At 19.7% G+C, this 22,582-nt stretch overlaps 1 protein-coding gene and 2 pseudogenes across 1 annotated transcript, besides 2 other annotated features; 1 reads left to right on the top strand and 2 right to left on the bottom strand.

Annotated features, from left to right (window-relative positions):
- Positions 1-1,769: 1,769 nt before the first annotated feature.
- PmUG01_08059500 lies at positions 1,770-2,641 on the bottom strand (annotated as a pseudogene).
- Positions 1,770-2,641: a sequence feature (Plasmodium exported protein, unknown function, pseudogene).
- Positions 2,642-4,445: 1,804 nt separating this feature from the next.
- On the bottom strand, positions 4,446-7,053 carry PmUG01_08059600 (STP1 protein; the record flags this gene model as incomplete). Its single annotated transcript, XM_029004756.1, has 4 exons — positions 4,446-5,588; positions 5,680-5,765; positions 5,845-6,904; positions 7,033-7,053. 4 exons carry the CDS (start codon positions 7,051-7,053, stop codon positions 4,446-4,448), a joined length of 2,310 nt encoding a protein of 769 aa, XP_028861413.1.
- A 6,464-nt stretch (positions 7,054-13,517) lies between these two features.
- On the top strand, positions 13,518-14,152 carry PmUG01_08059700 (annotated as a pseudogene).
- Positions 13,518-14,152: a sequence feature (fam-m protein, pseudogene).
- Positions 14,153-22,582: the final 8,430 nt, after the last annotated feature.

Here is a 22,582-nt window from a genome sequence, read left to right on the forward strand (position 1 = left end):
TAATATGAAATACATAATAAATCTGTAAATGCAAACGTATGGTTACTCATATTAGTAATAACCACTGTAACTTTTAAAATTAAACAAAATGTTAGACACCTAATAAACGAAATAAAATATATATAAGTCTTTAGAACTTTAACACATTTTTTCCAAATTTGTGAGTGTGCATGTGTGATATAAAAGATTAATAGTTCTTAATGAAATAATGTTTTTTTAAATAATGACATTATTATAAAAATATGATTGAATAATAACAGATTTGCTTCTAATATTCCGTGTGTTAAAGAGATTTAAACATTTCGATATTATAAGTTAAAGTAATAATTAAAATAATGCGTTTAACTTATATATGACATGCAGTTAATTTATGGATTCATTTCAAAATAACGTTCTTTGTTATTATATATTTATCCAGATATTGTTTAATTTAATTCTTAATCATCATACATGAGAAATTTTTCTACAGCAAGATTAGCACAATTTAATAGAAGGTAAATTTATATAGGAAAATTGGGTTATGATAAATTATACACTTATTATCTTATGAAATTTATTGATTATTAAATTTTTTTTTTATTACAATGAATTATTAGGTGAAACGAAATTGTATATCGCTTACAAAAAATTGTAATGGAATAGACACATTTGTCACAATATGTATTTATTAGTCTAACTGGATTGTTCATTTTCTAATTATTTAGTAATATCACATTTTATGTTTTTAGTAATTACACGAATGTTAAACCTGAAATGCATTTTCTTTAAGCATATTAAATTTCGATATTGTATAATATTAACGGGCATAAAAAAGAAGTAGAATGCATAAAAAATAAAAAATTTACATATATATGTATATAAGAATCAATCAGCTTTATGTTACATTAATATTTTAGATTTCTGTGGATCATAAAGTAATGAAGGAACTTATACAAAGTACGACAAGTAAGAATGAATAAAATAAAAAAATTACTACTAAAATATTATAATATAATATGTAAGAAAATAAAAAGACACGGGAGTTCATATAATTATGGATAATAAATGAACATGAAATAATAATTTTATTTATAATAGAAAAGAATTAATTCGATACTAAATTCATTTTCTTCGTAAAATATATCTTTAAAAAAAAATTTAATTTTCTACATAAGAAAAAGTACTCCTTTGTAAGATATAATATGAAATTAATTTTTATATTTAATTTAAACATTTCAGTGTTTATGGATTTTCTATTTTTCAATGAAAAATTGTTCTTATTTATTATGAAACAAATATCTATGCTAATTTACTGAATTAATCAACATAAAGAGGAAATTTGTGAAACTTAATAAGTTAAATCTTTAAAAATATATATGTATATTAAAATATATATATAAAAATAAACATAACTGTAATAAATTAAAAACTCAATAAATAAAATGGTCAAAATTTAATTTTGAGGAAAAACTTTAATAAAGATATGTAAGTGTGTTTTTCTTACACATATGGATAAATCATATGAATAATTATAAGATTTGCATCTTTTTATAGCTGTTAGAAAAAAATAATTATATAAACATACATTTAAAACATAAATGACATATTTATGTTAAGGGAAACTAGAAACATATTAAACTAATTTTATTAGATAAAAGTTTAACATAATATATTATACACACAATGGGTGTTTATATATTTTAAAATTCTAAAAACTATAAAATTTTATGGGTATTAAGATAGCATATTTTAGTTAAAAGCCTTCGAAGAATTGTTCTTTAAGTCTTATCCTAATATAAGCTTAAAATTCTTCTTATACTTAATGATTTGTTAATATGGTTTTACCAATATTTTTCTATATTTTAAACAAAAAATAAAATAATGCTAATATGTATAGTGTACCTGATATTATAACACCTGAAAACAAATCAATTAGGATAAAAAAAAATAAGATACCATATATTACCAATAAAATAGGAGTTAAAATTTTAGTCATGTTTTTAATATTTATATCAAATTTACTTTCAAATTCTTCTATCGTTTTACATTTAGAATATAATAGTTCTGTTATATGTTTATTACATTTTTCATCCAATTTCGTTAAATATTTATATATGGATGATTAAATGTTATTTTTTCTTGACTCATATTTTTTTCATTTGATATGGTTCTTTTAATTCTCCACTTTTGTCTGAATATTCAATAGATATTATTGAATATTAAAATTCTCAAATTCATTTTTAAATTTTAATGAATTAGTTGATATTTCAACTTCGTCATCATGCAATAATGTAGTAATGTCTTCTAATAAATAATCATTTTCCATTAATGTATTTAATATATTTTTAAAGGTATATTCATCTTCATTTGCTATTTTAATTGCATCTTCTTTTAAAGAGGTGCTTAAAGCATTATGATTTACATTTGTTTCTGAATACAATAATCTGCTCTTCCTTACATCCTATGTGTTACCTAGGATGATTTCTTTATTTTATGGTTTTTCTGAGTCGACTAAAAATTAGGGTAAATATTTAATATTTAAAAAAATATCAGTATTTCCGTATAAATAAAATACTAGCTTTAAAATAAAAATGTCATGTTCCAAAAAATTTAAAAAAAATTCTGAATATAAAAAATAATATTTCCTCAGGATTTTTGGCATATCGATATGAAAAGGGTAAATGAGAAAATTTTAATAAAACTTTTATATGTTTGTACTATCATGTCGAATTTACTTATAGAAGCTATAATTGTATTAAATATAAAATATTTTTATTAATATTGTTTTTTTGATAATATTCAAAAAAAGTTATAATTTTTTCTTTACAGTTTTTTGTCATTTTGGAATTTAAAATTTTTCATATTTCCTTAATGATAATAACATAAATTCAAATATAATTGTGAATAAATGGGTTACATAAAAATATCTTGGTAAATTTCCCATGTAAAAATATTAATTAAAATAACAAAAATACAAGATTTTTAAAAAAATAAAAAAACAGGTAATTATACAAATAATAATTGATATTACACATACTGTAAATAATATATTTCTATACATATTTTATAAATTTTCTGTGAAAATATCATGAAAAAAAATTTCGTTAATTTGGTAAAGAGAAAGGATAAAATTTAATAAAATTGCAAGACCTTAATTATTATATACTAGTTCGATTTTGAAAAGTTATTATTTAAAAATTTTCTGTTACTATAAATATAATACAAAATATTTTGAAGTCAAATCCAAGTCTTGCATACGAAATTTTTTTTTTGAATAATTTCCAATAATTATAAAAGTTAGGACAAAAAAATATATCTATAATAATTATTTCGTACAATTTTATTTATATTCAATAAATACATCATTAACAATTTATGTGAAACTGTTAAGCAAAAATGCTAAATAGACTATTAACGATAAAATATATATTATTTATGTTTTGTAATATTATTTATGATAAAATAAATTTTATTTTTTTAAAAAATAAAAAACAAAATTTTACTAATTTGTTGTGTCATTAAGGACCCACTAAAATTTTATTTATTTTTATGTTTATAGTAAAATTTATGAATTAATATTAATAAAAAAATAAACAAGTACAAATGCTTTTTTTTAATTTTTGAAATAAAAAATAAGGAATAATATTTAAAAAGAAAATAAAATAAAACCAAAGAAAAGAAAAGGTAGAAAGTCAATATTATATTCTTTAGCGTTAATAATTATCTATTCGAAAAATAAAATATAAAGTTTCAATAAAACTTTTTTTTTTTTTCGTAATTCTCAAATTTTTTAACACATTTAATATTATATTATAGAAAAATAGTAGTATATTATATAAGAATAAATATTTTATTATTCAGTTACGGATTTTTCCTAATAATTAAAACATATATATATATGAATTTATAAATATCTAATTATGCATATTAAAGATATAGCATTTTTTATAACTGTCCTTTAGAATTGCTTAGAGCTACATTCATATTCTACAAAAATACACCAAAATAGTTTAATTTTTCGTTTTAGGTGACAGAATATCTTAAATATGAAATATAATGATGGATCGCAAAGAGAAGATATTTGTTTTTTTTCTTTTTTTTAATTTTTACGAAAAAAAATTACTTAAAATAAGAAATGTAATGCGCTGATGCGAATTATGTGTTTTAAATTTATTTATTGTATGCATATTATTCTAATATTTTTTATTAAAGAATAATTTATATTATATATGTTAAATTATACATTAGGTTAATGGCAAATTCATTAATATGTGTATTAGATTATACTTATTAGTAATTGCCATTTACAGTAAAATGCAACTTTTTCACTTATATATTACTCATTAGTTACCATTTTTCCTTTTCTTTTTTCCCTTATATCAGAAAATTTGAGAAATATTGATTATAAGAATTATTTGATTTCATTTAAATATCATCCGAATATATTTTAGTGTATCCTTATCAATTTATGAAGCATATTTTTCTGCTATTTTATTAGATTTTTCTATTATGGTGTCATTGTCTATAAAATTTACATATATACAATCTTCTCTTATCCAGTCTTCTATCTCCTTTCTGAAACAGTCTTCCCCTATACAATCGTCAATTTCCTTATTTTTATTACTTTCTAAAGGGATATTCTTTGTTTGACGTATTTTTTCTGTAATATCTAGTTTTTCATCTGCATTTTTTTCTGTCATACATTCACTTATGGAACTATCCAAATGTAATTGTTTATTTTCTATATGTTCCTCTTTTTTACAGTCTTCTAAAACCATCATAAGTAGAAGTACACACAGTTTTGCTAGTACTTTCTTTTTTATACATATATACAATTCTTCATAGATTTTTTTATTCTCTAATTCTTTATCTATTAGTAATATTTCATTCTGGTAAGTTTCTGAAATATTTATAATTTCTTCTGTCAATCCGTTAAAACAGTACTGTTCCAATTGTTGTTCTATAACCTTACTATTAATTGATATCCACTGTCTCCATATATCTTTTTCTTTTTCTAAGAATGAAACTTTTTGAATTTCATTTGAAATGGAATTTCTTGGTTCTTCAAGTTTTTTTAAACAAGCTTGTTCTCTTTTCCATTCATTTTTCAAATTATTAAACCATTCTTCTTCTTTAAATTTTTTAGTTAGGTTTCTATGTCTTTCTACCAACTTATTCCATAAAATTTGTTTTCTTTTAATATTACTGCTATTTTTAATATTTTTGATTATCTTTTCATCATTTGTTAAATTAGGTTTGGTTATATATTCCCCTTTTGTGAATTCATCTAGACATATTTCTAAAAATTCTAATTTTTGATATTCCCATTCTTCATTTTTGAATTCTTCAAATACTTGCATATGCACTTCTATAATAGTTAGGGACCTGTCCTTTTTTTGATATAACGCATTTACATTTTTTTCAATGCTATTTTCATGTATTTTTATTTTTTTTATGATTTCTTCTTTATCAAATGTAGAGTGTTCCAAAAGATCACGTGATAAACTCTTACTTTTTCTGTCAGAAAATGAAGGTAATAGTATTCGTAGGAATTTTACGTGTCTTCTTTTTACCTTTACTTTTTTTTTAAACAACCCTATTAATATGTACTATAATACCAAAAAAAAAATGGTTTTACAAAATATATTATAACAAAAATAACAACTTTATCTCATTTTTAATGCATTAAATTTATATTACCTTAATAAAAAGGGAAAATACTAGAATAACTAGAGAAATTATTAAAATAGATGATATGTATTTGTTATGTGAATTTCCTACTGGACCTGTAACTTATTTTTGAATTATATATACTATTTAGTGCAGTTAATTTAATAATATAAAAATAAGTAAAATTGGTGATACCTGGATTTACGGAAGACTGAAAAATTGTAGGAGATGAGCTAGCACTTAATACATCAGGAGATGAAATAGTTGAAGGAACTTGTAGTCCTTGCGTTTGATTACTTTCAGTAAATATTGTAATAGGACCTGATAATATTTGATCTTCAACTAAAGAATTTTCTGTTGCATTTAATGTTGGAACTGCGGAAGGTAATTTTAAATGAGTTTTTTTAAGGGTAACATCTTCATCTGAAACTTCACTGTGTGATAGTGTTATAAGTTGATTTTCCTGTCCAGGTTGATTTTCCTTTTCAGATGCAGTTCCCAGTTCAAGTTCAACCTTTTGTATAGTTTCAGCATTCTCTTCGAAGGGAATTTTTGATTCTGCTTCGGTTAGACCTTTGGAATTAAATGAATATTCATCTCGTTTTTGATCATTATCTTGAGGATTTTCTTTTATTACTTCAGTTTCACTTTGAGTAGATGCAGATGGAGGTTCTACATTGCATATAGGAAGTTCATTAAATGTTTTAGTATCTAGTATGTTGCAATTCTTTTTTTGAAATAGAGATATTCCATTTTTACATTTATTTTTAATAAACGAATTATTTTCATCAAAGAATAACTTTTTTTCATTAATCCAAGCATTATATTCTCTAATTTGATTTAAGCATGTTTCATTACAATTATTTGAAGTAGTACGTCCCCCTTTAAGGCATTTTATTTCTTTCATTTTTTGTTTTTTTTCTTCGCAGAAATCTTCTAACTTATATTTTAAATCTAAAATTCGTTTATCTTCCTCATCTAAAATCATAAAACATCCACCAAATTTATCTAGTGGTTTATAATGAGATTTTATCCATTCCTTTAATGTTCCTTCCCATGTACTTGGATTTTGACTAGGTGGTGTTTTCTTTTCCCTAATTAGATATTCAGCCAATGCTAGGCATCCTTCTCTAAATTTGTTTTTATTATCCTCATTTTTTAAGGAACTAGTTTTCTCTCTTACATACTTTTTAATTCTTTGGAATTTTGGTGTTTTATATAGGATTAATGCTTCAAAACCTAGGACCATCCTTTTCTAGATTGAGAAGAATTATTAAGAATTATTTAATCATTAATTTCTATTTTACTCGTATTTTCACTTTTTTATCATAAATAAATATTTTATGTAAAAATATAATCATATTAACAAACATCGCATATTACCGATGTAAAACATTTTTCCATTACGACTATATATTAATATTCTAGTTCGTTGTAAATAAGAATTTTAAATAAAAATAAAAATTTATATCCTTTATTAATACAGTAATTTTAAGATTATCTACTATATAATAATTTTATGGAGAAATATAATTTAATTGAATGGCTTAATATTTATTTTATAAGTTTCTTAACTTTCATTGCCTAAAATAAATATATCATAACTGGAGATATATCATAATTATGTTTATAAATTATATTGCAGTTAAGTATATACTTTTATATAGTATTCATATCTAAATTTTAAAGAAAGGTCAATTAATTAACAATAAAAAATGAAATAAAAGTTGTAATATCAAATAATAAAAAAGTTATTGTGTAAAAAGAACATTTATATTTGTATTAAATTTTTTCTATCTTTTTAATAAAGACACATACATAAATATTGTTACCTATATTAATATAAATAATTCTTTTTATTTTTCGCTTTTTCCGAAAATAATCTATAAATGAAATAATTATTTGTACAGCTAATTTTTTTCTTTTTTTATTGTATTACATTTGTAATTAACATTTGACCTTAATCTTTATCGTGCTATAATTATTTGTTAATACATTTTTGTATTTACTACGTAGGTTCTATGAATGATAATTAATTATACTTAAAACATATTAAATTGTTGCTATAGTTGTGTAAAACATGTGCTATTAAAATGCAATTATGTTACTTAATTGTATATATGTGTCATTTAACTATATTTTAATTAATTTTTTTCTATATTATGCCGTTGAATTGTTTTAAAATAGGATAATATAATATATATATTTTTTATTATGTATAATACCCCTATTACTTATTTTGGATATGAATGTTTTCATATGGACTAAATTTTACTTAATATAATTTATATTTAATTATATGAATCAATGAAAATGCGTTTGTACACTTATTTAAAATGTGAACAATTATTAGGAAAAAGTTATAGAAAAATTAATAATACAATATTGTTAAAATAATAAAATAAATTATAACCTTAAAAAATGATAATAATAATAATAATAACATGATTTCATTTAAATGGAATAATGAAATACATTAAATAATACAATATATTTTGAAGAATCATAATTATATTTCTTCAAAAAATTATAAATGCATTCGAATACATAGACTAAAAATATGTTACGTTGTTCTCGTTTTTTTCTGTACTTGATCACTATAAGAAAATAACTTTTTAATATTACTAATAAATATTTATATAGTAAGAAATATAAAAAAATTAATGCATTATTTTATAATACCTTTTATTTCAGGAATTGATAAATAAAATTTCAGAAGTTTTTAAACGTATAATGAACAACGTATGTTATTCTATTAAAAAGTAAACTTATTATTTCAAGCTTAGTGCTTTATTTGAAACATTTACATAATTTATAGATTATGGAGAGAAAATTACAAAAAAAAAAATTAAAATGTAATGATTTTTGGTAAATAGTAACATATAAAATTAAGTAATTACAGTTATTATTAATGAATCTATTATATTAAAGAATTACTGGCTTCATTTCTATTACATATTTTAATTTATATTAATGCAAGTATTTTGTTCCTTGTTATACTTACTATTTTTACTTTAATCCTTTAAATAATATACTATTATATTTATAAATATAATTTCTTAATGAAAATATACATTGGAATATATATGGAAATAAATTTTCATGTAATAAATTACTATAAATTTAAATTGTTGTATTTATATATATTACTTAATTGAAAAAAGTAATATTTAATAAACTTATAATAGTGTATGAATATATGGAAACATAAAACAAAATATTATTTTCTCAAATATCTCAAATCACATGAAATAAAATACGTAAATTTAGCTTTATAGCATCTATATAACAAAATCACTTTCTTTTGTTCATACTACTTTATAAATATGAGGATTTTTATTTTTTTCTGTTAATATATTTTTCATTTTTTTGGTTTTAATATATGATCCAACTTATTGTATGATGATGCATTATATATATAATATTTAATTAAATATAATGCAAAATTAATAATAATTAATATGAATTATTGAATGTTTCTCCATGGTACTATAAATATATTATTTGTATATATAAAAAATAATTATTTCACATTAAAATTGATATATTTTACTTGTATATTTTCCAGAGTAAATATAAAAATATAACCGATTTATATATATAAAATACTATAATATCAAGCTGAACATATTCGTAAAATTAACCCTATTTAACATTACATAGTTACTTTAAATAACATACTAATTTTTTTTTTTTACTTAATATGTATATATGTATAATGCAATAAGTGCGATATATAAGGCTATAAAATAGGAGGTTTTAAAATTAATAGTTCATATTATCTGATATTCGATTACATAATTATCAATATATTCTAAATATGTAAAAAGAAATTATAGTATAAATAAAAAATATATTTTGTCATAAGATTATTTTATTTTTTCATATATTCATATTACTTATACACGTAAATATAGAGTAATACATTATATATGGAACTTTTCTTTATAACTTCTTTCACAAGTAATTCAATAAATTATATATATCTCCATTATTTGAACGTATTATATTTGATATTATTGTTAAGTATCGATAATTGTCATTTAATCTTAATGAATTACATATTTTTGCTATTTATATAATTTGTTGATATCAAAATATATGGCTATAGCATTAATATTTCAAAATTTGAGTTCCATAATTTATCATATTTTTGACAATTTAATTATCATAGTAAAAAAAATTATTGTTTTTTTATTAATCCTACATTTATATATTAAATTCTTTCACTATTACGAAATTTTAATGAATTTAACTTTAGTTGTGTATATATATTATAGCTTATGTTCAAGTTACCTTATTAGCTTTTTAAATTTTCCTTTTTCTTACTTATCCATTTATATATATTAGATGGTTGGATGAATTGTAAGAAACATTATATATCCTAACTATATTCATAATGAACAATAATATGAACATTTGATATCCAAATAAATTAATTATTTTTTATGTTTTCTTTGTCTAGTTCATAACTCATATATTTGAATAAATATTAATCTTTTAATTTTGTTTATATATATATATATATAGATATTTTTTTTTTGTTTTTATTGTTAAACAAACTCTATGGATCTCCAAATATAAAATTTTTATACTTTTGTTAGAAACATAATGCTATACTATTACATTTTCCATATTCTTAATAAAGCAATATTATTGTGACACTTTTTTTTTGTTATTTTTTTTTTTTTTTTTTAATATATTGAATTATCTTATTTATGTCTTTATGTTCTATAAAGGATATCTATTATTTAAATTTAATAAATTAAGATTTCCTTATATTTGTTTTTGATAATATTATCTGATATTATCTGAATGTGTAATCATTTTCAGATCCATGTTTTGGAACTCCCTCATTTTATTGATCTAGTTACTTTAAGATATTTATGTTTTTTTTTTTGACGACAAAAGGAAATTTCGTGAGTACAAAGCAAATATTAACAAAAATTGCATATTTGTACGTACAATACGTATACAACATTAATTTGTTATAGTAATACGTTATAGTATTTGTAGAACAATATTTACATTTTTAAATAGAATAATTTATAGTATTAGACAAAAGAAAAAATGTGGAATATACTATAAAAAGTGTTATTACAATTATTCAGAATAAAGAGAAATATTCATATGAAGTAACATCAGAAGGATGATTTTCTCATGATTGTAATAATCCGAGTGAAAGTTTTATATGAACTCGAATTCATTGGAATTAAACAGATTCATGAATATTATGGAAATATTTTAAGAATAGTACACTTTTGTACTAATATAATTTATTTGAATACTATATTTGTTTGTAATGTTTTGAAATTGGGTACTAATACTGTTGTCATCTTTTACATTATACCTATTTATATGACTGTTATATAATAATTCATATTTTTTAGCATAGATGGCTTTACTCCTTGCTTCAATTGATATATGGGAACATTTTAAGAATAGCGAAACAAATAATTTACTTTTGAAATATGAAAAAAATTAAAGTTTCAAATATTTTTTCATTGTAAAAAAGGAAAAGCATAAGTGTCTTTATTTTATTTTTACTTAAATCCTTATAAACAATGCATTGCATCGGATAAAAATTGAATGCTATGATGAATATTTTATTTTTTTGTAAGTGCTGTAATATATAGACTATATAAATATGAAAATGTATAGTGAATATTAAAAATTATTATTATTTAATATATATAAAAAAGATATAATATGAAATTTTCTGATCTTTGTTGATATATATATATATAAGAATATAATTTACTTGTAGTTTATGTATGTTAAAAGAAGCAAATTATATATTTTACAAGGAAATTAAACTGTTTTTATACTATTTCTTAATTTAGGAAAATATAGATTTATATTTCAAGAAAATAATTCCAAAAAAATACTTTGACATATTGAATGTTGCTAAAAAAGACTAATTATATTCGTAAGTAAATGGTTAACAATATTTTGCTATGGAGTGTCCTTGTTTTTCATAATTTATTATCTAGTTTATATGTATCTTATCATAAATTTTGAAAATTGTTTAATGTATATTTTATATATAAAAGTTAATTTACTGTAAATAAGTGAGAACAACAAATTATGAGAAAAATTAAACATAAATAAATAAGAGAATTCACAAATATTGTATGAACAATAATTTATATACTTTAAAACAATAAATATATATTAATGTAAATTTTTTTAATATAAAAATAGTATTTTAAATTTAGTTATTATTTTTTTTAATTTTTTAGTTTTAAGAATATGATTTTTTAAAGAGAAAAATAATAGAAGGTATTTTTAAAAATTTATAGAATAATTTTTAGGTATGTAATATTTTCTTAATTTTCTCCATCTGAAATACAATGTATAAGAATATGAAGTAGTTCCTTGTAATATTCTTTTGCTGTTAAAAGTATTTTTAATAAAGCATGAACTATTTATATATTTATTTCTATTTATAATGTTGTACCTATAAAATATGTTCCTGGTATTATGTATTTGTAAAAGATTAAATAAAATATAATATATTCGTTATAAATTTACAGATGTAAAAATTACTGTATCATATATTTTATTGAATTATATTGTTATTCTTTTTCAACTGTTACCTTACAATATATACTCTATATTATTTGTAAATATTTTTCTTTTCATATTTTTTTAAATAAATGGAAATGCACTCAATATTTCTACATTAATTTTATCTTTTGTCAATTTTTTTTTTTTTTTATGATATTAAAAAATACTCTAATCATATATATTTAATTAAAAAAAAAAAAAAATTAATTTGATGAATTAAAAACTTTTTATTTAGAAATAATGGCTTAAATTTAATTTGAAATTATGCTTTTTTTTTTTATATTACAAAATTAAAATATAATTCTTAATATGACTTTAAAAAATGTGTTTCTTTATGTATAATATAGATGCATATATATTCTTCTTTTTAAATATTTTATAGTCTGTAAAAGATTACACACGTTCTGAAGTAGTTAAAGCACACATTATAATTAACATAACGCCCAATTTTGTTTTTTTTCATTTATAATTATTGTTATTACATTGAAGGAATAATTAATATTTCACTAAAAATAATTAGTATTTTCAAAATATAATGCTGATAAAATTAGAATTATTTGTAGGAATATATCCATAGAAGTAATAATTATAGTTCTAGCATGTAGAGTAATGCATTATTTATATATTATGTAAGTTATCTATTGTATATGAATTTAATAATTCCATATAATAAAAAATAAAGTATATTTTTCTAATTAAATTTTGAGAAGGATTAATATAAATGGCATATAATTCTTGCAATATATTAAAAAGTTAAATAATATATTCTGCATATTTATGAATAAGCTCAAATAGTATTATTTTAATTAAAGTTAGCATTTTTTTTTAAATAAAATTAATATAGAAATTATGTAAGACATCTTTAAAATTATATATCTTTCTAGATTATGTTAAATGCATTATAGTTACGTATATTCTATTGTGTTTTTTCGAAGATTTAATAAAAAAATAAAATAAAATATATATATCATCCTTTGAATTTAAATGTGTATTATATTATTATTAATATTTTCCATACTCAATATATTATAAAATTAAAGATCTATATCGTGGCATAAAAAAGCAAGTCAAACTTATTTATTAAAATTGCTACGTTTATCCTTTTATTTTGTATATTCCATTTTAACAATGATATGGTATGAAAATATTATTGAAGGATATTTTCCTTATACATATTGTTCTTTTTGGATTTGTGATAATATTTTTTTTAGTTAGAGATTATTTATTTTATTAAAAAAATAATTTTTACATTTTATTTTTTAGAGAACTTTTAACAGTTCTTGAATAAGGACTTCAAATATGATAAAATATTAAGCACAATAAATTATCGATTATTAAAGAAATGTAGACAGAATAATTATTAAAATATTTCATATTTAAGAAAAGAGAAACAAAATAATCGATTGAAAAAGGAAAAAATATATCTAATAATGAAAGGGAGACGAAAGGAAAAAAGAAAAAATCTGATAGAATATCATTAAATAAAGTGCTATACTATACAGAAGTTACAGCTTATGATAATGGAATGTTTGTAGAAAACATTTCCATTTTGAAAAGAAATTGATAAAAAAAATCATTATGATGATTTACTCAAAAAAACAGGAGAATTCGAGATATAGCTTTAAAAAAAATAAAATTTAGAAGTTACAAATTTGGAGTTACCTTATATTTATATTTTCTTCTATTGGGAATAGGATTACCTACATTTTTTGGAAGTAAGTTTACGGAAGATACATCAGGTTTAGAACAATATCAGATAATTACTCAGCTTATAAAGAAAATAAAAGATCTAACGGGATTATCGGAAGTAAATTCATTTTTAGTATTTTTTAGCATTGTTATTGTTATATTATCTATTATACTTATAATAGAACTTTATAAGATATTAAGGAATAATGAAAAATATAAAAAAATTAACTTGATGACTGAGTAAAATAAAAAATAAGCATTATGTATCTTTCTATGAAGTTGTTAATATGAAGTAATATCTGTAATATGTTTTGTAACATATTTTTAATATACAAACTCATAATTTCTGAAATACCATATGTGCATGTTTGTGTATCTGCCCTTTGTGATACATAACAGTAAAGAATTATTATCTTCATTTTTTTGTGAATTTAAATGTTTTAATTCTAATAATTTATAATTTAAAATATTATTTCTTATTAATTAAATAGTATGACCAAATATGGACATTTCTCTGTTTAATTAATTATTTATGAAAACTATTTGTTCGTATAAATTAATATATAATACAAAAGATCATTTTGTTTTAGTTAAGTGTACCGCTTTACATGTTAACTGCTACTTCCTTATTTTGTATATTTTTTTTGTCTAAAATTATTATTAGTTGATACAATTAAAAAAATGTATTTTTAGATTTACATTTAAAAAAAATGTGTACTGACATTTTACTGAAAAAAAATAATACACTTTATTTTAATAACATAATATTATATATATATGTATATATATATATATATATATTACGTAAGAAAAAACATAATAGTTATTCTATAAAATGAATTTTATAAATAATATAATATGTGTCTTTTAATAGGAATTATTTATATTAGTTTACTCATGTGGGCGCAAGAAATAATCACAATTAAATAACACAAAGCCGTTTATTATTTTATCATTGCAAATAACTGAGCTGTTAATTAAGCTTTGGAAAAACTAGTTGAATATATAGTATGCTGAAAATTTATAAATATATATATCATATATTGTTTCTATTTTTTATATCATATAACTAATTAATACGTTTTAACAGATATTAACAAAAAATTAGTTAATTTTTTTGTATTTTAATAATAATATATTTCAAAAAGTGTGTTATATCTTAACAAAAAGCTAAATTATTTTTTGGAGTTATGAAAATAAATACATGTTTTCTACAACCATATAACAGTTTGTACATGAATATTTATATATTTGTGCTATTGTTTATTCTTGTCCATACTTATATTTATTTTGTTAATATCCATATATGAGCGTTTAAGTATATTTTTAGTTTATATTGACAATTACTAATTAATTCATATTTATATCGCTCATTTTTTAAATAAAATAGAAGGAAAAAAATAAGAATATTTATTTTTATAGATAATTAGTAAATACAAGATAGGACTTTAAAGTTTGTTCTAAGATTATTGCTAAGAAATATTCACAGTTTATTAGCATAATTTTAATTTTAGTAAAAACTATATGTAGGGGATTATTAATTTGTTTTATTCCTATAATATTCAAATAAATAAGCATGTATTTAAATTGATTATCACATTATTGCCCATACCTAATTGTTGACTTTATGGATCTTTATAAATATTACTTAAATATGTATGATACGTTAAATTGAAAGAAAACATATATAGATTTTTTTATTTTTAAGAAAATTCAACACTTACATTTTAGAACTATGTATATGCTAATATTTTTGCATTATACACGAGATATACTTTTTTTTTTGTATTTTATCAGAGGTAATAAAATGTGAAATTTACATTACGTGTAAAAAATAAATATAATTTATATGTTTCCAATTAGGAAATTATTATATGTTGAGCAAAAAAATATATTCAAATTTTATCAAATTGTAAGTACATATAAATTTCTACATTAATTAAAAGATCTAAAAAACAAAAAACATACACAAGACTATTCATCACTTAATTTATTCTTTTACAACCCCTTCGTATAATTAGAAACAATATAAAGCAAATGTGAAATTTATACAGTGAAAACTGAAATAAAAGAAAAGACGTACATCATATATAATAAATTAAGAATTCTTACGTTAAATATAAAATTGCGATAAAATCAAATAAATTAAAAGGACAAAATTAAAATTTGATAATAAAATAAGAAATATACAGATAAAAAATTTTAATTATATTTCATTAAATGGTTAAAAAGTACGAACAATAACATTTACGAGAGTAAGGAGCAAATGGAATAATAGTGATAATAATAATGAATCATTTTATAATTTAAAATTTTAAACAATATTTATAATCATTTTAATATTCAATAACAATAATTATTTAATATTATCTACGTTTACTTAAATAACACTTTATTAAGTGTACTCTCATATTAGTAGTTTCTTATATAATTATAAATATACATTTAATATAAATAATTTATAAGTTATAATATATTTTATATTCATTATAATATGTTATGCTAGTGAATTTTTTTCTTTGTTGTTTTTATATAATTAAAAAAAAAAAAATAACATGCATTCTTTCATTTTAATATCCATGGGTATATTATTCTTTGCTGAAATATTATCACTCACCTACCATAAAACCACTATCCTTTAAAAATATACCTTTCTTCAAAATGATGAATATAAATATATATAATTTGCATACAATTTTAAAATGATGCACAAGTCCAAAAATTTGAAAATTTTTAATTAGTACTCTGGAATATTTATACAAAATTCAGAAACTTTACAATAATAAAGAATTTATATTCTTTAGTTTACATTATTATATCATATTTACCATGTACATTATTTTCGTAATTGGATATTTTAGTAAGATGAAAGCTTTTTTTAGTATCTATTTGATTTTAATATTCTAAAATTTGTTTCTGTTTTTCCTTCTTTTTAAAGACATGGGTATTTATTCTTCCTTTAAATTAAGAATGATATCTTTCTCTTTATCCCTGACATATTTTTCTCACCTCATATCTATTGTATAACAGTAATACAGAAATTATATAACTATTTACATATATATGATATAAGATTAATTGAATATATATTTATAAATGCATTTTGCGTAATAAAATTTTTATTAAAATAATTAAAAAAAAAAAATTTATATAAGTACTTAAATTGCATTTTATTGTACTTATAAAAAGAGACGTAACAAGTTAGGAACTAAAAAAATAAAAAAAACTGTAGACGTTTAAATATTTCAGAAGAGTTATTCTTATAATTTTCACTTTGTTGTTAAAATGAATTTGTAAAATAAATTTGGTCCAGTTTTTTTACTAGAAGTTGCTGAAGATTATGCCCTTTGCAGTAAAAAAGTATGTTCAACGTAACATTTTATTCATTTTTTATACTTCTTAAATACAAAACAAATTATATTAACTGTAATAAATTAATTTTTTTTTTTTTTTCATGTGAATTAATTAAAGATATCTAACTTCATATGTCATTATAAATAACTTAAAATGAAATAAATAACCAATTTAGTTGTATAATATATATTAAAAAATAATATATTATACTTATAAGTACATGATTTCCTTACATATATAAATGCAATGGAATCTATAAATTTTTATGAACTTTCATGTATTTACAATAGTAATATATGTCTTCTAAATAAATATTCAAACACAAAATTATCAACGCGACATAGAAATCTTTTCATAATTTTCACATTACACCGATGATATAAACATCTTAGTACTCTCCCCCGTAAGATTTATTTATTCATATGTTAGTAATATATAATATATTTTATATTCTTTCGACTGTTTTATTATAATAATATATATATATGTATTTATATACACAAATCTTTATCTATTTGTATTTTATTAAATTATTATATTCTAATACATATGAGTATAATAATACAATGTTTACATGTTAATGTTTAAAATGAATTATTATCTGGTGTCCAATGTTTTCATTTTGAGTTTATAATTTCAATTAAATCTCATTATGAATTGATCCTAAAAAACTCATTATTTATTCCATAATATTCCAATGTGCTTTTTATGCATTATTTATAAGTTGTCAAGTACAATTATTATTTATGTTTTTTATTAAATATTAGTTGACGTAATAATTAAATGCATTTTTTATTTTAACCCCATACGTTCTAAATATTTAGGGGTAAAAAATGATTATTCACATATAATACAATTACGAACAAAACTAAGCATATTAATAAGGCGTTCCTTAAAATTCAAGAATTTATTTAATGTTTATTTAATAGTGTATTTATATGATTAAACCTAATTAATATTCATGAACTTTTTCTTAATTATATAAAGCTGTTATTCTTTAAAATTGTAGAATTTATTAGTTGTAATTCATAATAAAAATAAAAAAATTTTTAAGATCGTTCATTATTGAATATATGATATATTTTCGTAATAATTAAATATTATTTAAATATTACTAAAAAATAATTACTATGTTTCTAGATTAGTTTTGCTTTGTCTAATAAAACAACAATATATTTTGTTTAAAGGAAGTTTTTAATAAATGATGCGTTGAACACATTTACAAAAATGGCTTCATAATTTACAAATTATTAACTATTATTACAATGTTTATTCTGTAAGTGTCTGTTAAGGATGAGAAGATGCCATTTTTATTACTGGTGAATTTCATTAAAAGAATAATTAAAAATATTTTTCCGATACAATTTTTGGTTTAGGATATATTACATAAAAAATAAATAAATAACAAAATAAAATTGATTAATATGCATTATATATAAACACAATTTTGGTTCATCTTTTAGTCAATATATATTATTAAAAAAAAAAAAAGTCTTGTGCTAAAAAAAGAGGAATTAATCTTATTAATTGAAGAAATAACTGAAATGTTAAAATAAAAAGTTTAATTTAAAACATAAAAAAACGATTATTCATATAGGAATAAAAATTTTCAAAGATAATTATAAATTGAATTTTTATTTTATTTTGGAAATAAAATAAAACTTTGAATAAAACTAAATTTGAACCGTTTTAAATTCAATTCCTCCAATTCAAAGGACATTTTATGTGATATTATGACAAAAAATTTTCTACATCGTTCTGAGAAAATTTATTTGTATGTTTATATTCTGAATAATTTGCTAGTAGTTCAGGTGTTACCCTTATCATAAAAAGTATATTCTTTTTTTTTTTTTTTTACTTATGAAAGCTTGAAACAAATAGTGCAGTGAAAAACAGTATATATATAAAAAATAAAAAGAATTGAAAATATTCCTAGACTCATAAAAGGTGTAATTATGATAACATAAAAAGAATTGCATAGGGAGTTATTGCACGGAATTTCTACAGTATGAAATTGATTCATTTTACAAAAATTTAAAGATTTTCGGTGTTTTGTGGATTTTTCAGTTATTATTTTAGAATGACGATAAAAGGTTATAGGTCTATCTAATTTTTAAATTTATTCTTTATGAAGATTGAGGTTCAGTACAATTTAATATTAAATAAAGATTAATTGAATTGTAGTTTTAACCGTACATAAAATAACTTGACAGTTTTCCTAGCAAAATTTATTTATATTATAATAATAAACATAGTATGTCTTTATAAACTTTTCATTTAGACTATTTATATAACTAAGTTATTGTAAAATAGGATTTCTTTTCATAAGTAGCAATTTTTTGTTAGTGTTATCATATGTTTTAAAATAACCATGGGAATCTTTCATTTTTTTCCATACAATTGAACAAATGTTGGATATAAAGTTATAGGAACATTTATTAATACTTAATTTCTAAATAGAATTATAATATATATGAAGAAATTCAGTGTAAACATCAATTTTGTAAATATTTTTCTATTTGGAATTAACTATTTTCTATATATCCTCATATATGTAGAAATACATTTAAGCACATCAATTATTATGCTTATTATTACAATGATAATTCTTTATTTCTGATAAACTGTTGCTTAAAATTTCACAAAGTTTATTAAAACAAACGTAATGCTTTTCAAATTTAATCATTTCAATATAAGTGCAGTATTTACATATATTCGCCTTTCCGTTCAATTTATAATGTATCCCATTTCTCTGTAATATGTTTAAGGTTAAACTCAGAAAATTGAAAGGAAAAAAAATGAATTATATACATTATTAGTTTCACTTTTTCAAGAAATAATTTTTCATTGTGTTTAATAATTCGTAATATATATTAAGAGTTTATAAAAATGATTTTAATGTAACATGAAAATAACCAATTTTAAACATTTTTTTATGATTTTCATATGAATTAACCAATTATGTATTTTTAAGCTCTTTGTAAAAATCCTTCAGAAATGTCCAAAGAATACTTGATAATGATTATATTCTTGTTTTAGTCTCATAGTTGAAAAATAATTTTATTTCATTATCGGAAACTATATTTTTAAGAAAAATAAATCATTACTGAATTCTGTTTCAAAAGCTTTTACTTAAGTATTATACATGTATGATTTTTTATATGTATCTAGACAGTTTATGTACAGTACAACAAAAATATGTTCATTATGTAATCCGAGTATTCTAAATTACTCGAAGTATCTAACTTTATTCACTTGTTCTTAATGATACCATAATATTCTTTAAATTTGAAATATATTTCCTTATTTTTAAATAACTCTTCACCACGATTAATATTCTTAAGTGGATATATTCTATTAGAAATGAACCTTTCATTATTAATCAAATCCTATGTACTAGGTACATAGTGAATAATTGTTTTTATGAGAGTTATTTTACTTTATGTATCCATATATTCAGTAGCCAGAATAATCATAATAGTTATTCTTGACAGAACGTTATTCCAAAAGTTTGCGTGAATTACCTAAATATTTATTACATAATTAATGTTATCACAAAGTTCACGAATGTGAATGAAGTCTGAAATATTTCTTATTATAAAACTCTTACCAGTAAAGAAATCATTAGCATTAAATATTATCAATATAATTTAATAAATTATAAAATGCATTTAACTTTTCATTTTTTAAAAGTCAATTCTAAAAAAACCAAAAGGAAAAGTAATACATACAAATACATAAACATGCTTTTTTAAAGAAGTGTTATTATTCTGATAAATTAGTAATAAAATACTAAAAGAGCTATAAGTAATTATTTTAATGAAAAATGAAAATATACTTTCTTAGTTAAATATTTTTTAATCAAGTTGAAGCGTAATTTAATATCCATTCATTTTTGAGATAATGAAGTTATTTTGTTGCTCAAATGGTTTTCTTCCAATAAAGATACTATTTCCTTTTTAATATACATTTTAATGTATTCATCAAATTCATTACAAATTACTCGGAAATTAGGTTAATTATAACAACTTAAAATTTTTTCCTATGGATTTGTGGCCTCGAAAGCGTAATCACATTGTGTAAGAGTGCATTTATTATCATATGTATTATGCATACTTCTAAAGATGTAAGTAAAAAAAAGCAAAAAATATAATTTGTTCATCTCTTCTATTTTGTTTATCCTAAACTTATAAAAATTGCTTGGATATTTCTCATCATGAAAAATTTTATTTTTCACACCCACCAAATGAAAAAAGTATTAATAAGAACTACACTAACTCGACTAGATAATAATTTATCATTAAGCTATTTTATTAAGTAAAAACAACATATACTGACGTAATTTATTTTATCTATATCACTAAAATGTTTGCGTTTATTCTTTGAAATATTTTTTAAATTTCGTACAAGATTTTAGAAAATTTCTAAACAAAAACGTTATCTGAAAAATTGTGAATAATATCAAAAAAGAGCTAACTTTCTTAAAGAAAATTGAAGTCTCTATTAAGTTCTCTAAAAAATGTATATAATAATAAATCCTTTAAGTTAAAATGATAAAAAGAAAAATTAAATTTAGAATAATCTACTTCATAAGCTCTTATTATTAAGGTGATTTATACTATTCTTCAGAAAAAAAAAGGATATTTTAAAAAACTTATATCAATTATTGTAAAGGAAAATATACAGAGTCTGTATTAGCAACACGTTTAAGATATCCTGTAAAAATAAACATGTTAATTAAGTGGAACAAAAAAATACGTAAGTTCATTTAGGAGTATTTCTAAAAAATGGCATTAGTAATTTATATACATATATTTTATTTTATTAATTCAAAAAAAAATAATAATTAAATATTTCGTAGTTTTATTTTCGGAATAATATATATTTTTTTCTTTTTTTACATTAGTAGCACCAATATATAGTTACATAAATCTTTTTAATTATAATGTAACAAGCTGAAAATTCTTCATAACATTTCTAAAAAAATATAGCATTATATTGTAAAATGTTATTTTGAAATATTTTCATTAATATAAGTAACATATTTTTTTAAAATAATTAGCAATTTGAAAAGAATCAGTTTTGATGTAAACAACCACAAATAAAATATATGTAAAGAAACATTTATTTACTAACTTTTTTTTTATTCTTCTTGAAACATTTTTTTTAGATAAGCTTGTTTGGATATAAAAATATTAAATCTGTCTTCCCATTGATGAACTGATTTTTCATTTTTAAATTAAAATATTTAAATTATTATGTCAATTTTCCTGTGTATATAAAATAATTTATAGACGAGGAGGTATATCATCTATATATC

Source organism: Plasmodium malariae, assembly GCF_900090045.1.
Source record: "Plasmodium malariae genome assembly, chromosome: 8".
NCBI classification, from domain to species: Eukaryota; Apicomplexa; class Aconoidasida; order Haemosporida; family Plasmodiidae; genus Plasmodium; species Plasmodium malariae.